The 16,196-nt window shown below is 39.0% G+C and overlaps 1 protein-coding gene across 1 annotated transcript in view; it reads left to right on the top strand.

Annotated features, from left to right (window-relative positions):
* Positions 1–21: 21 nt before the first annotated feature.
* The window catches only part of NET1 (neuroepithelial cell transforming 1), a 47,492-nt gene continuing 31,317 nt past the window's right edge, over positions 22–16,196 (top strand). The window contains exons 1-2 of the mRNA XM_033208360.1: positions 22–285; positions 15,146–15,212. Of these exons, the coding sequence (XP_033064251.1) occupies positions 158–285; positions 15,146–15,212 (195 nt within the window). The 5' untranslated portion in view covers positions 22–157. The remainder of the gene's footprint in view (positions 286–15,145; positions 15,213–16,196) is intronic.

Genomic DNA, 16,196 nt, shown 5'->3' with positions numbered 1-16,196 from the left:
CGCTGCGCAGCCGCCATTTTCAAATCCCCGGATGACGGCGGTGGCGGCTGCAGTTCGCTGACAGGCGCTTTCTGCCTGGCAGAGGCTGGCGGGCATCGTGCCCGTCCCTGCCGGTCTTCTGGGCACCCGGCCACAGCCCCACCCCCTCCTCCGTGCCATGGAGCCCGAGCTGGCGGCTCAGAAACAGCCCCGGCCGCGGAGGCGAAGCCGCCGGGCCTCTGGGCTCAGCACGGAGGGAGTGGCGGGGCCTTCGGCAGACACCTCTGGGCCGGAGCTGGACGGGAGGTGAGTGTGGGGGAGGGGAGGGCCGAACGGAAGGTGAGTGTTGGGGAGGCAGGGGCCGGGGGGAGGGGAGGGCTGGCTGTGAGTTGGGTGTGGGGGGCAGCGAGGGCGGGGGATGGGGGGGTGGGGGGTGGGGGTGTTGGTGAGGGCCAGGGGGAGGCGAGGGCCGCTGGGAGGTAAGTGGGGGTTGAGGGAGGTGACTGCGGGGGTCGGGGAGGGGGGACCGGAGCCGCTGGAGGTGAGGGTGGCACGGGCCGGAGTGACAGTGTGCCTGGCCTTGGACTGAGGTCGGTCCTGAGACTCCAAACTGCGATTTTCCCTGCCTGTGGCAAAGGGGCGGGCTTGTTGAGTCTCCTCTCCTCCTGACTGTTTCTCAGGGGAGACTTAGGAAAAGCCACAATGGTTTTGTTCTCCACACCCAACTGGCTGTAGACTGGAGTTCCCAAATGACTTCACTCAGACCGAAACTGACATGGTGAGCACCACGAGAATGGGCTTCCATGTCCTGAGAATGAAAAGACTAGGGAATAAGTTGTGAGATGCCTACTAGAGAGTCCATCACAACCATTTCCGTGTCTTTTCTTTTTACTTTTTGTGGAAGTATACATTGAAATGAGAGTGTATGACTCGTGTTTGGCTCAGTGAAATTTCACAGAGCGAAGCTCAGGGGATAGCTGGTGAATTAGGAGGAAGGCAACCAAGTGAGAACAGTATCCAGGAGGCCAAATGAAGAAAGGATTTCAAGAAAGAGGACGTGACGAGCTGTGTCAGATGTTATTGATAGGTCAAATAAAAATGAGGATTAAGTAAAATATGAAGATTAAGCTAGATGAGGAATGAAAAATTTGGTAATGAGAAGAGAGTATTGATCTTAGATGGTTTCCAAGAATGGTTACAATATCGAACTTAGAGTGTTTTGTAACAGATTGAGAAGAGAATGTGCGATTTGTTCAGGATATAATGTGAGTGCCAACACTAGGAATATGGAAATGGAAAAATACTGTTCTTACTGCTTAAAGTTTATAATCTAATAGGGAAGAAAGATAAGTAGGTTAATAATTATAATGTGTGATAAAAATTATTATAGAATATAGAATTAGAATTCTGTATATTATAGAATATAGAATGCCGTAGATTAAAAGGAACACTTAATCCTGACTGGAGAGAACAGGAAATGATTTCCCTTTGTAATCCTGAGTCTTTGAGGACCAGTTTAGAGAGCAGATGTAGATGGGTGATTTCAGGCAGAGAGACATGTAGAAAGACCCTGAAGCAAATGGATCTGATGAGTTCTGGGTGTATATTCTATTTTATTACTATATTAACAATACTATTTGTATAGAGGAGAGGAGACCAGTATAGGGAGAAGGAGGAGGTAGTCATGAGAGATTTGTGCTAAAGAGGTAAGAGCCACATCATGAAGAGACCTTGTATGCCTTGACAGAGTTTGGGTTTTATCTTCATGGTAGTGGGGAAATACTGAAAGACTTTAAATGAGCCAATGGCATGACATATTTGCATTTTAAAAGATCAGTTTGTCTTCCATGAGAAAAATAAGCAACATTTTGGACTCATCTCACTCTTCATATTTTATGAAAACTATTCCCCAAAAACATGCTCATATACATAAACATTTCAGGAGATTTGTGGACTCAGCCGTGTATACCAAATTAAAATTTCCAAGTTTAGACGATGGATTGGTAGGAAATCAGTCTGCAGTAGTCTAAATGAAAAATGATGATTGTTCAAATCTGATAGCTGGCAATGGGATTGGTGAAGAGAAGTCTCACTGCAACAGGAAGACAAGAAAGAAGAATAGAGGGAAATAACACAAGTTTGTGGGATAGACTCCTTTTTTTTTTTTTTGAGACAGAGTCTCGCTCTGTCGCCCAGGCTGGAGTGCAGTGGCCGGATCTCAGCTCACTGCAAGCTCTGCCTCCTGGGTTCACGCCATTCTCCTGCCTCAGCCTCTGGAGTAGCTGGGACTACAGGCGCCCACCACCTCGCCAGGCTAGTTTTTTTGTATTTTTTAGTAGAGACGGGGTTTCACCGTGTTAGCCAGGGTGGTCTCGATCTCCTGACCTCGTGATCCGCCCGTCTCGGCCTCCCAAAGTGCTGGGATTACAGGCTTGAGCCACCGCGGCCGGCCAGGATAGACTCTTAAAAAAGAATAAACTTGATGTGCTGAGCTCATTTAACAAATAGAGGGAGAAGTTGAACAGACAGTAGAGGAGAAAAATGGTTGAACAAGGATCCAAGAAGGCAGAAAAGGATAGAATCCAAATTCAAAGTGGAGGATTTAGCCTAACAAGAGGCTATGGATGGTACACAATTTTGAAGAATGGGGTGTGTCGTGAGCAGGAATTTGAGGACTTTCCCACCAGGCCTCTATTTTTTGTGTGAGGTAGGAAATGATATATTCTGAGAAAAGCGTAGTAACACACAGGCAGCATGAGGAGAGTGAGACACAGAAGAACCATGGAGGGAAAATGGAGAATTAAATAACTAACATTCCTTTTCCAGAAAAGATGCAAGATCATCTACAAGAATATGTAAAATATTACAAGATAGTATTAATTGTGAGGCAAGAAACAACTAAGAGCTGTATCAGATTCAGAAATCATAACGAAAATTTGTGTATATGGTTGTGTGACTATGAAAAAATGTTCTGCAGGCAAAACTCACTCTAAACTAATTTGAAAGACAAATACGTACGGTACAATTTACCCACTTAAATCGTACTACTTAGAACATTTTCATCGCCTCAAAAAGAGCATTTATAACCTTTAGCTATTGTTCCCCTCCTACCCCTTCTGCCCCAAAACCTAATCTGTCGGTCTGTAGGAATTTCTGTGTTCTGGACATTGCATATGAATGGATTCATGTAATGTGTGTGGCCATTTTTGGTGGGCCATCCTTTGGTTTTTTTTTTTTTTTTTTTTTTGAGACGGAATCTCACTCTTCTCACCGGGGCTGGAGTGCAGGGGCGCAATCTCGGTTCGCTGCAACCTCCGCCTCCCAGGTTCAAGCGATTCTCCTGCCTCAGCCTCCCGAGTAGCTGGGACTACAGGCATGTGTCACCACGCGTGGCTAATTTTTTGTATTTTTAGTAAGACGGGGTTTCACCATGTTGGCCAGGCTCGTCTTGAACTCCTGACCTTGTGATTCGCCTGCCTTGGCCTCCCAAAGTGCTGGGATTACAGGCGTGAGCCACCGCATCTGGCCCTGCTCATTTGTAAATTTCTTTTTTATTGAGTTAAGAGTTCTTTATTCTGGATACAAGTCCCTTATCAGATAGATTATTTGCAAATATTTCCTCTTATTCTGTGGGTTGTCTTTTCACTTTCATGATGTTCTTCGAAGCACAAAAATGTTTTAGTTTGTAGTCTTACTTGTCTATTTTTGCTTTTGTTGCCTGTGTTTTGATGTCATATCCAAGAAATCACTGCTAAATCCATTGTTATGAATCCTTTCCCCAGTGCTTTCTTCTGAGAATTGTATCGTTTTAGCTTTCACATTTAGGTCTTTAATCCATTTTGAGTTAGTTTTTGTATATAATGTGAGATGAGGGTCCAACCTAATTCTTTATCCAGGTACCCCAGCACCATTTTTCGAAGACTGTTCCTTCTCCCATTGAGTAGTCTTAGCACCCTTGTCAAAAATCAGTTGACCATAAACATGAGAGTTTATTTTTAGACTTTGACTTTTATTCCCTTGATCTATATGTAACAGCCCTATGCCATTACCATAGTGTATTGATTACCGTTGCTTTGTATAGTAAGTTTTGGAATTGGGAAATGTGAGTCCTCCTACTTTGTTCTTTTTTTTTTCACAAGATTGCTGTGGCTATCCTGGGTCTCCTACAATTCTGTGTGAATTTTAGAATCAGCTTATCGGTTTTTACAAAGGAGTCCACTGGGATTCTGATAGGAATTGCATTAAATCTTGTAGATCATTTTCAGGAGTATTGCCCTCTACACAGAGTTAAGTAGTCTGATCCATGGACAAGGGATGTTTTTCCAATTATTTAGATCTTTAATTATTTTCAACAGTGTTTTGTAGTTTTCAGAGTATAGTTCTGCATGTTTTGCTAAATTCCTAAGTATTTTGTTCTTTTTGATGCAGTTGTAAATGGGATTCATTTCTTTTGAAATGGGAAAAGTTCCCTTGTCCCCCACGCAGGGCATGCACTGGGGGTATGCTGGCTTCTTCAGTGCCCTACTGTTCAAATCTCTAGGGGAACATACAGACAGGCAGGCTGTGGGGCTCCGACCCCACGGCTATGTCTGCGGGTGAATGTTTACAGCTGAAGCCTCAGTGAGCATGTGTTACAGGGTACTCTTAGTTTAGCCATCTGTAGGTGGCTTGTGTTCGTCAGCTTAATTAGACCCCTGCCTTATTGTAAGGACAGGGGTCTTTCTGTATCCCAGGGTTCTTGACTTGATGAACTGGAACAGTCAGATCACGCATTGGCTTGGAGAATGATTGCAAGATTTTATTGAGTGGAAGCAGCTCTCAGCAGATGGGGGAGCCAGAAGGGAAATGGTTTTCCCCTGGAATCAAGTTGCCCGATTCTCCTCCAACCTCCCTGGCCAAGCTCTGCGTCGTTCTACCAATCGATGGCCTGCCAGCGTGCCAGTGTACTCCCATGTCGATGTGTTCCTCTTGACATCCAGCCACCTGTGTGTCTGCCTGCTAGGGTCTTGGGGGATTTTATAGGCACGGGATGGGGACATGGTGGGCCAGAGTGGTCTTGGGAAATGCAACATTTGGGTAGGAGAAGAGAAATGCCTATCCTCACTGAGGTCCATGGGCCCAGGCTGGGGGATGGTGCCCTAGTGAGGAACCACGCTCTTCTCTACTCAGCACTTCGCTGCCCTGCCTTGTGTCACTTTATTTTCAGTTTAATAATTTCAGTTGTATAGGAACACATACAATTGATTTTTGTATATTGATCTTGGATCCTGCTACCTTGCTGAACTCATTAGTTCTAATAGTTTTTTAGTGGTTTCTTTAGGATTTACTATGTACAGGGTTATGTCATCAGCAAATAAAAATAGTTTTACTTCTTTTTCCAATCTGTGGATGCCCTTTATTTTTTTCTCTTTCCTAATTGCCCTGGGTAGGGCCTCCTATACAATGTTGAACGGAAGTGGAGAGACTGGAAATTCTTGTCTTATTTCTGATCTTAAGGGGAAAGCATACAATCTTTCACTATTAAGTGTTTGGACAAACGGAGGCGAGACGGCGCAGTTCCGGGTTCTTCACTGTCAACTTTCCCGCGCCCGGGAAGGACACGGGTCGACTGCGCTGGCACAACCCGACCTCCGACGGAGAGAAACCGGAACCGCCTAGCCACGCTTATCGACCCGCCCCCAACCCGCCTATTGCCCGCCCACTCCCGGGCCCAGGACATAAAAGCCGCTCCCGGCGGGGACGCTGTGCGAACTTCCTGCCCCCCACCCCCCCCCCCCACCCCGCGCGGGACCCAGGAACCTCGTCCGAGAACGCCGGAGCCAACTTCCTCGGCCCCTCGTCTACGCGGGACCCGGGAACCTCGCCCGAGAGCGCCGGAGTGAGCTTCCTTGGCCCCTGCTCCTGTGCGGACCTGGGAACCTCGCCCAAGAACGCCGGAGCGACTTTCGGCCTCCACCGCTGGAGGCCGGTGAACCTCGCCCCTCCCTCACATTTGGTTTGTAAATAGAGGTTTTTTTGTCTTGCCTGCTTGCCTTTTCTCTGGCATTTGCTCTGGGGGTCGCATTAAAGCCAATCATTAAGTATGATGTTACTTGTAAGCTTTGTAGATGTTCTTTATCAGGTTGAGGAAGTTCCATTCTATTTCTAGTTTTTGAGTGATTTTTATCATGAAAGGTTTTAGGGTTTTTTTCTTTTGTCTATTAAAATGATCATGTGGTTGTTGTTATTATTGATGTGTTTCATTAATTGGTTTTTTGGGATGTTAAACCAACTTTGCCTTCCTGGTATAAGTCCTGCTTGGTCATTGTGTATAGCTTTTTTTTATATATTGTTGGATCCATTTTGTTAATATTTTGTTGAATATTTTTGTGTATATATTCATGAGTGATCTGTAGTTTTATTATCTTGTACTATGCTTGTCTGGTTTTCGTATTGGGATAATACAGGCCTCATAAAATCCATTGAGAAGTGTTACCTACTGTTTTGTTTTTTTTGAAAGTTTGTGAAGAATTGATATTAACTCTTTCATTATTTGGTAGAATTCAGTGTAAAGCCACCTGGGCCTAGACTTTTCTCTGTGGATAGTTTATTAGTATTATTAATTCAATCTTATCTCTTGTTATAGGTGTCTTCTGATAGTTTGTCTCTTTTAAGTCAGTTTCAGTAGGTTGTATCTCTTTAGGAATTTGTTTCATCAAAGTTATCTAATTTGGTGGTGTACCCTTGTTCATAGTATTTCTTTATAATCCTTTTCGTATAATGTCAATAGTAATGTCCCCTCTTTTATTTCTGATTCTTATCATTTGTCTTCTTTCTTTTTATAATGGTCAATCTAGCTAAAGGCTTGTCAATCTTGATCTTTCCAAAGAATGTGATTTTGGCTTCATTACTTTTCTCTGTTCTTCTGTTCTTTATTTTATTTTCACTTTAATCCTTATTGTTTCCTTCTTCCTGCTCAGTAATCTGAGTAATCTCCTCAGATTAGTCTGCTTGCTTTAGGTTTAGTTGGCCCTTTTTGTTTCCAGTGTTGGGGTCCACATGTTTCCTAATCAAAGGAATGAACACACAAGACAACACAAGACAAAACAAACACGGCGGCCGCCTCCAATGGCGCGCTCTGCTTTATTTTATACAGTCGTTTGTGGAATGTTGCCAAGTCACAAGACACGTTGTTTTTCTGACCTTTCCCTGACTTTCTGGATTTTCAAGATGTTTGCACATAAACAAGCCCCCAGGGTCTGCTGTTTGCAGCTGGCTCCTTTGTCCTCCCTGTTTGCAGGGAAGGAATGCCCTGCTTCGTTTGCAAGAGCAGGACTTATCCGAACTTCTCGTTTGCGAGCACGTAGTCCTCTACATTCCCGTGTCGTGATTATAGATTAAGTTACTGATCTGAGATCTTTTTCTTAATATAGGGATACAGCTATGAATTTCCCTCTGAGCATTGCTTTAGCTGCATCTCATAAATTTTGATGCAGTGTGTCTTCACTATCATCAATCTCAAATTACATTCTGATTTCTCTTTGACTTCTTTGAGCCATTAATTATTTAGGAGTGTGTTGTTTAATTTCCACATAATTGTGACTTTCACAAATTTTTTCTAATTTCATTACATTGTAGCTGGAGAATACACTTTGTATTATGTTTTATTTCTGTCCTTTTACATTTATTGAGATTGTGCTGTTTTTATATGCATGTATGTTCATAATTATTATATCTTCCTGATGGATCAATCCTTTTATTATAAAATATCCCTCTTTGGTAACATTTTTTTCTCTTAAAGGCTGTTTTGTTTGATGTTAATATAGCTTCTCTAGCTTTCTTGTGGCTTGCTATTTGCATGACATATTTTTAATCCCTTTATTTTCAAGCTATTTATATCTGTGATACTAAAGTTTATCTCCCGTGGACAGCACATAGTTGGATCCTGGTTGGTTGGTTGGTTTTGATCCTGTCTGGCTGTCTCTTTCTTTTGATTGGGTTGTTTACTCCAATCACATTTAATGTTATTTATTGATATAGTTGGATTTATGTCTGCCATTTTGCATTAAGTGAGAATTTTCTAATTTGTAGCATTTTAATTTCTTTACTGATTTGTTTCATTGAAACTGCTTTTACTAGGGCTTTTTGGGTTTTGTGTGTGAACTCAGATTACCGTCTGGGGTCACTTGCTTTCAGCCTGAAATTCTGCTTATGGTATTTCTTGTAAGGCAAGTCTGCTAACAACAAATTCTCTTTGTTTGTTTTTATGGGAATGTCTTTGTTTCTCCTTCATTCTTGAAAGAGAATTTTGATAGTATAGGATTCTTTGATGAAATTTTCTTTTTCTTTGAGCACTTTGAATATGTTACCACACTGCTTCTGTCTTCCATTGTTTCTGTTAAGAAGTCAGAATCTTATTGGGGTTCCTTGTAAATAACAAGGCTTTTTTTTCTCTTGCTGTTTTTAAGATTTTCTTATCTTTAACTTTCACCATTTTTACTGTGATGTGTCTGTCTGTGGATATATTTGTGTTTATCTTACTTGAAGTTTATTGAGCTTTTCCAAATGTATAGGTGGTTGTTTTTCAATAAATTTGGAGAAGCTTCACCCATTGTTTCTTTGAAGTTTTTTTTTTTTTTTTTCGGCTCTTTTCTCTTTCCTCTCTTTCTCGTATTCCCATTATGTGTATTTGAAGGGAAATATGGCAAATAAAACAAAATTTTAATGCAAATATTTAAACCAAGCAGTTCTAACCACAGAAATTTATCTTAACGTAATGGGCAAGCATACATGGATGTATGTACAAGAAAGTATATCCTAGCACATTTGTGTAGTAGAAAGGTTAGAAAAAACAGGAGGAGGAAGTTAAATACATTATGGTATTCTGTACAGTGAGATATTATAATAATCTAAAATTTTTATAATTCAGGTGGAATTTATTTGGTATGTTGTATAAGATGTATTTGGAATTTTAGGTTGTTTGTTGGTACATCTCCTCTATGTATCTGTGCAAGTTTCTCTGGGGCAGCAGTTGTGTTTTCTGTGTAGATACTGCCTATGATAAGACAGGCCTCTTAACTTCTTTCTCCCCACCTCCCAGTTCTGGGCAGTAGGCAAAGATCTTTTTTTTTGTTTGTTTTTGAGACAGAGTCTTGCTCTGTCACCAGACTGGAGTGCAGTGGCACGATCTCGGCTCACTGCAACCTCCAACTCCCTGGTTCAAGTGATTCTCCTGCCTCAGCCTCCCGAGTAGCTGGGATTACAGGAACACACCACCACGCCTAGCTAATTTTTGTATTTTTAGTAGAGATGGGATTTCACCATGTTGGCGGGATGGTTTTGATATCCTGACTTCGTGATCCGCCCACCTTGACCTCCCAAAGTGCTGGGATTACAGGTATGAGTCACTGTGCCCAGCTGCCAAGGGTCTTTCTAAAGAACGCTAGGTTATACTACATGGTTGAGAGCTCAGAATGAGGCCTGCTTTTCTGGCCTAGTTTTTTTGATACCAAGTCTATTCTGGCCTCAGCTTTGATTTACCTAATTATTTTCTGTTTTCTCCTTTGAGAATGTATATTCTTTTAACATTCTTTTAGACTAGAACCCGTAGACAAAGAGTAATGTTTAAAGCGTTTAGGCTTTAAAAGCAGTCACACTTCCTAGATTCAAATTCCGGCTCTTGAGGACCTTGAGCAAGTTACTTAGTCTCTAAGACTTCATAGTACCTATGTCTAAGGTCCTGAAAATTGGACACAAATAACGTTTAAATAATTTTATTTCTGTCTTTCAGGGCCTTAGGGAAAGCCATAGAACTTTACATATCACCCATATGGCAGAAATATGAATACATACTGATCCTTCTAAGGATTTTATATTTTCCTTTTTTGCAGATTTGAAATAATGCTGTCCATTGGTAGAAAAATAATAGTATGACCTATGATCTACCAATAGTGATAAGGCTTACTCTTTCAATTTTGTTTTTCCAGTAAAATTGATTGATGGATTTGTACAGTGGATATCCAGAGTTAAAGGTATAGTCTTAAACCAATTCTTGACAACCCAGGATCTTTAGTAGTAGTAGTAGTAGTAGTAGTAGCCAAAAATGAAAAGCATACTCACAGAAGCTTGTAAGGCCATGTGCTCCCACATAAGTTGACTATGTTTTTAGTTTATTGAGGTATGATTTGTATATCATAACATTCTCCCTTTGTAGGTATACAATTCAGTGATTATCAGTAAATTTAAAGAGTTGTGCAGTCATCACCACAATCCACTGTTGGAACATTTCATCACCCCAAATATCCCTGCTCCCACCCCAGCCCTAGGCAGCCACTGATCTGCTTTCTATCTCTATAAATTTCTATTTTCAGGACATACAAGTGGAATCATACAATGTGTAGTCTTTCTGCATCTGCCTTCTTTCACTTACATCAGTATTTCATTTTATTGCCAAACCATATTCCATTATGTGAATATACTACATTTTGTCAACTCCGTTTACCAGCTGTTGTACATTTGATTTGTTTCCAGTTTGGTGCTTTTATGGATAATGCTGCTAGGAACATTTGCATGTAAGTCTTTGTGTAGGCTGGGTGCAGTGGCTCACCCCTGTAATCCCAGCACTTTGGGAGGCCAAGGCGGGTGGATCACCTGAGGTCAGGAGTTCGAGACCAGCCTGGTCAACATGGCCTGTCTCTACTAAAAATACAAAATTTAGCTGGGTGTGGTGGCATGCACCTATAATCCCAGCTACTTGGGAGATTGAGGCAGGAGAATCACTTGAACCCGGGAGGCGGAGGTTGCAGTGAGCTGAGATCATACCACTGGACTCCAGCCTGGGTGACAGAGCAAAACTCCATCTCAAAAAAGAAAAGTCTTTGTGTAGACATACATTTTCACTCCTCTTGGGTAAATTCTTGGGGGTGGAATTATCAGGTCCGACAGTAAACTTATCACTAACATCTTAAGGAATTGCCACACTATTTCCAAAGAGTACTGGATTTTTAATGATGGAAGCCTTCAGAATTTCTCTTTCCTTAGTGTTACTTGCTGTTGTCATTATCCCCTGTTCCCTCTTCCCTGAATTTGCTGCCCTGGGCAAGGCCTGATAATTAATGCAGGACATTAGGATGTCTGGGGTGCTTTGGGGCCAGTATTTGCTGGTTTCTAGATGCTCAGCTGTGTTCTAGACAAGATATTCCAAGATGTATATATTAGTTGAGGCTCTCATGCAGATGAGAAAACCCTAGTATGATGGGAGACGTAGTCTACATGATTGTCAGAAGTGGAAGAAGAGACAACTCCTTGATAACAAGGATGCTGAACAGTCAAAACAGTAGTGGATGTCTACTACATCAGATATTTGACCCAAATAAATGAATTGTTTCTATAATAATTTAGTTTGTTTTTGCCTTATTTGCAAAGAAATTGAGAACCTCAGTTGCCTAGCACACCCCAAATGTAAAAAATGTTAACTGCAGAGGATAAATCATACCATTCTAAAAATGTTAACTGCAGAGGATAAATTATACCATTCTTTTTACATGTATGGTATAATTCTTTTTATATGTTTAACATTTACAGATATTTTTTAATTGGAAAAAATGTTATTTTTAGGATGAGTATATGTACAGTGCTTGTCATAAGTAGGCACCCAATAAATGTTAACTATTGTCCTTTTTAAAATCTTTTTCTGAAACTCATTTTCATTCTACATCCATTTTTTATGATGAATGCATCTTGAGGGTAAATTATGCATCTAAGAATGCTTTTTTCCTGTTGGTAATAGTAATGTTCAATACATTTTTTGAAAATATTTATAATTTCAGGTCAGGTCTTATCTGTCATGATGGAGGAAATGGTGATACAAATCAGAATCTCTGAAAACATAGTTTGGCTTAAGAATGAATTAACAAGATATTTTTCTTGTGAACAGCAGCTTTATCATTTTAATTATGATTTCTTTAGACTAAACCTAATTTAGTGTAAAAATAATGTACATTGTTCAAAAACATACCAAATGGTATGAAAGGAAATACATTAAAGGCCAAGGAAAATCTATAGGAGTCGAATCAGGAACTTAATTTAATACACTAAGCTAATTCCTTAATGTATTAGTTTATTTTATTCCTTAAATATTATAATTATTTGGATATATGAAAAAATACATTGGATATATGGACAAAAATTCTTGAAAAGGTGCACTGCCACTCTTTGCTCTACATTTCATCCTTTAAACCCTCCTTTTTAGGAGGAGGTTCTATGTATCTTCTGGAAAAACAACTTGCAATCTTAATGTTTTATGAAATCATTTTTTTCCCCACAAGGATTTAAAATAGCTATTGCATTTTGAGTCTGACCCTTGTGAAAAATGAGTATATATCTTTCCAAGATTTGTGAAAGTTGGCACTGTCTCACATACTTTCTGGGCACAGTTTGTTTTTTGGGTTCCTTTTTTCCATGGGTATTCAGAATAAATAGGAACTTGTTATTGAAGTGGGAAAAAATAGCATTACTGTAAAGCTGGTTACAGATACTGCTGGAAAGAATTTTATCATGATTGGAAATATTTTTCCAGTTAACCTTTAAAAAATTCTTAAGAGCCATTTTTCTTTCCAGCTTTCAGATGGCAAATGCATTCTGAGGTTAGTGTGGTCATTTCTAGGGAATAAAGAAATTAGTAACTTTGGTTTTGTAATACTCCCTAATGCTTATACCTGAAAGGAAGTATTTACTGAATATTTTAAGTGCTACGGTTAATGCCACTTTGTAATGTAGGTTTGTATTGGATTTAAAACAACCTGAGAAATCATAATTGCTTTTTCTTAAGCCAGTGCCCACTGATGGCTCCTGCTAACCATGTAGCATACAGTAGCATTTAATACACTAAGAGTATTAATTCCTAGAGTAGTGTTTTTAAGTGTGATCTGTGGACTCATGATAGGTCCTGTCTTTCCCATAGTCTTTTACCATTTGTTTATAGTAATCATCCTATATATTTCTTGATATGAATTACAATTTATTTTAGATGACTTTTTTTGTTTAAATACCTTGTTCCAGGGTTTTTCTCAAGAAAAAAATACCATTTTATTTGTTGTTGCCTGACTTTTCTGCAGTAGCAAGAAAAGATGGAATAATCCACTTCTTAGGTCGTTTTGCACCAGTAAAGAGGCCCTCAAAAAAAGTTTGAGCTCCATAAGTAGTCTTACTGTGTTTTGATTTTCTCCAAATAATTATTTAGGAAATGTTTGTTTTAAATATCTTAAGATCTTTGCATCTAATTTCTGTTAGTGGCATCATATTTTCCCCAGGTCAAGAACCTTGGTAATAACTGAACAGGTTTAGGGAGGAAAAGGGAAAAGTCTGTCCTGGCAATTTTGACATCAAACCCTCTCTCAAATCAGCTTCTCCTCTGTAATCTTGTTACTGCTGCCAGAGCCCCAATCATCTTTTGTAAGCAATATTGGAGCTGCCTCCTAACTGAGCAGTCTTGCCTTCTTACAATCCATTGTTTGTGTTACGTAAGATTCAATGGCTGCCACAAATACTCAAGATCAAGTCCATTCTCTCTGAGTGCAGTAAGTGAGGCCTTTCATGATACTTTAGCCCTTCCTTATTTCTTTACTCAAATGTGAGGAACTACTTGCAGTTTCCAGAATGTAACTCATTTCACTCCACCTTAATGCTTTGTTAATTGCTATTTTTCTTTCAGATTCAGTAATACTTTGTATTAAGTATTAATTCATCTGTGAAGCTTTGCAGACCTCCTCTTTACCTTATAGCCAGTTTCCTTTGTGTTCCTTGTCAAACAACGACAACAACAACAACAAAATTTCTCCTTTATATTTAGCTTAGAAAATTCCAGAAGCCCTTGTATTTGATTTAAGCTTGTATATTTTTGCAGGAAAGATACTGATCAGTGGCGTTTCTATAACTTTCGATGAACAAAGACTATGAGGCTTAAGGATCACATGTATAAACAGACAATGACTTGACAATCCAAGAAGCCAAATAATAACTACTATAATAATTGACCTAAAATGTCCAGGACTTCATTAATAACTGCCAGCTTCCTAATTTTTGTCCCGCTTCCAATTCATAACCAACCTGTGAAAGCCAGATATATGCTCTAACCAATCACAATAAGCTGCCCCCACTTCTAGTTAGCCTGCCTACAGTTCCCCAGGCCAACAGCCTCCAATCAGAGCATACCTGATTTTCCATTATGAAACTTCACACTCGTCTACCTGTCTTTTAGTCTCTGTCAAGATGCAAATGACAATAGATGACTCCCTTGTAGCAGACACTGAATAAATAGCCTTTGCTTTTCTCTTTTGGTTGATCATCATTTATTTCCACAAGGGAAAAAAAAATCTGTGTTCGTTCTACATTTGTTTACATCTGAAGTGATTAATAATAAATATACTTTATAAACTGCCTTTATCTCTTTGTGCTATGTTTTTGTGATTTCTACATATTTTATAAACACAGGTTTATACTTTATAAACATATAGCGGCATATTTTAGAAAGGTGAAGACAGGTTTTGTCATAGGACTTGCTTGCTTTATGTCTTTACATTGAATGGAAAAAAACACAGAAAAATCTTTCACTTAATAGTAAAGAACAAAATTCTAATCACATTTTAATCTTGAGATCTTTGTCTCAAATGTAGTTATTCATAGCTTTGTATTTTGTTTGTTAAATTGCAGTTTTAAAAAGTTAGGGATTTACATGAAATGCAGATAATGTGAAGTTAGATTTTGTTAAGAATATCCTTTAATTTTTGTTTTTTAAAATATGTACATGAATATGTTTCTTAATTTTTTGCACTTAGGAAGTTTGTTTGCTGTTTTTTATTTAACCTATTAATATATTTCATGTTTTTTAACTATGTGTATGTTCCTAAGGTAAACTCTGCTGGGTTTGGTGAATTATTTTTTAAAATAATCTGTTCACTAATTTTATGTAGGCTCTTTCACTGTAAAGATTACGAGAATGACAAAACCTACACCCTGTTTGTTTGTTTTTATATATATATATACCATCTCTCATATTACTAAGATTGAATGACAAATCAGGCTACTTTAAACAGTTTTGAAAGTATGGAAAGTGTAGCTTTTTATCTGTTTGATGCTCTATTATGCTAAAGTCACTCCTTTATTTATTGTTGGAATTTTCTGTTAACAGGTACTCCCTTCGGAGAGGCAGCTCCTTCACATTCTTAACACCTGGCCCCAACTGGGACTTGACTTTGGTGAGTAGATACCTGGGTTTTTATTTCAAGACATTAGATAGAATTAATTCCCCAGTTGTCTTTTAGTCTGTTATACAGCTCAGTGGTCTGTACTTCTCTGAGTGTCTTGAGGGACAGAATTCCTATAACCATCTTTGGCAGCCTAATTTAGTCCTTTTCTACTAACAAGCTGTAATCACTTTTTGTTTCAAGTAAATATAAAACGTATTTTGCAAAGTACTCACATGTATTAATCTTTAACTCTATGCCATCCTTTCTCTTATTCCTTTCAATGTTAAATCTGATAATATATTATGAAACATGAAATTATTTGTATACATCCTCTATTGACTTTTTTTCTTGGTTGAAAAATATAAAAATGCTTGATTGCATATTATGTATATATATTTAATATATATAATGAATGGTTTTCTGCTATTAATCTCAGCATAGAGGGACTCTTATTTTTATAGCAGAACTTTACAGAGGCATTTAATTTTGTGTGAAGTGACAACAGAAAATTGGTTCTTTTTGTACTTAAAACTTATTAGCTCATAATACATATATAAATAAAGTATGTACAAATAGATATAAATAAAGTATGTACAAATAGATCATGATTCTTATGCTTATTTGGGAAAAATAGCAAAAATGATTCAAAATACAATTTCATATAAATGCCTAAGTATGATCATATATGTGCTTTCTTCCCCTCAGTACAGTCTTATTTTGCTAGGCAGTTTCCTCCCCCTCTTCTCTCCTTCTCCGTATTAGTCCATTCCCAGGCTCTGCTCTAACCATGTCAACAGTACCATATGTATCCTTCTGTATTTTGCTCATATCATTAATATACACAAACAGGTTCACAGATAAATACACAAGCAAGATTTTTGGTTAGTTGGCTTTTCAAACCTGGGATCATATTATTCATAATTTCTGTATCTTCTGGGTATGACCTAGGGATCAATAAAATATTTCTTGAGTTCCATCACCTCAATTCTGATG

Source organism: Trachypithecus francoisi, unplaced genomic scaffold (assembly GCF_009764315.1).
Source record: "Trachypithecus francoisi isolate TF-2019V2 unplaced genomic scaffold, Tfra_2.0 Lachesis_group9, whole genome shotgun sequence".
Taxonomy (NCBI): Eukaryota; Metazoa; Chordata; class Mammalia; order Primates; family Cercopithecidae; genus Trachypithecus; species Trachypithecus francoisi.
Note: the sequence above shows the minus strand (reverse complement) of the source record. Positions and strands in the feature narration are given on the sequence as shown.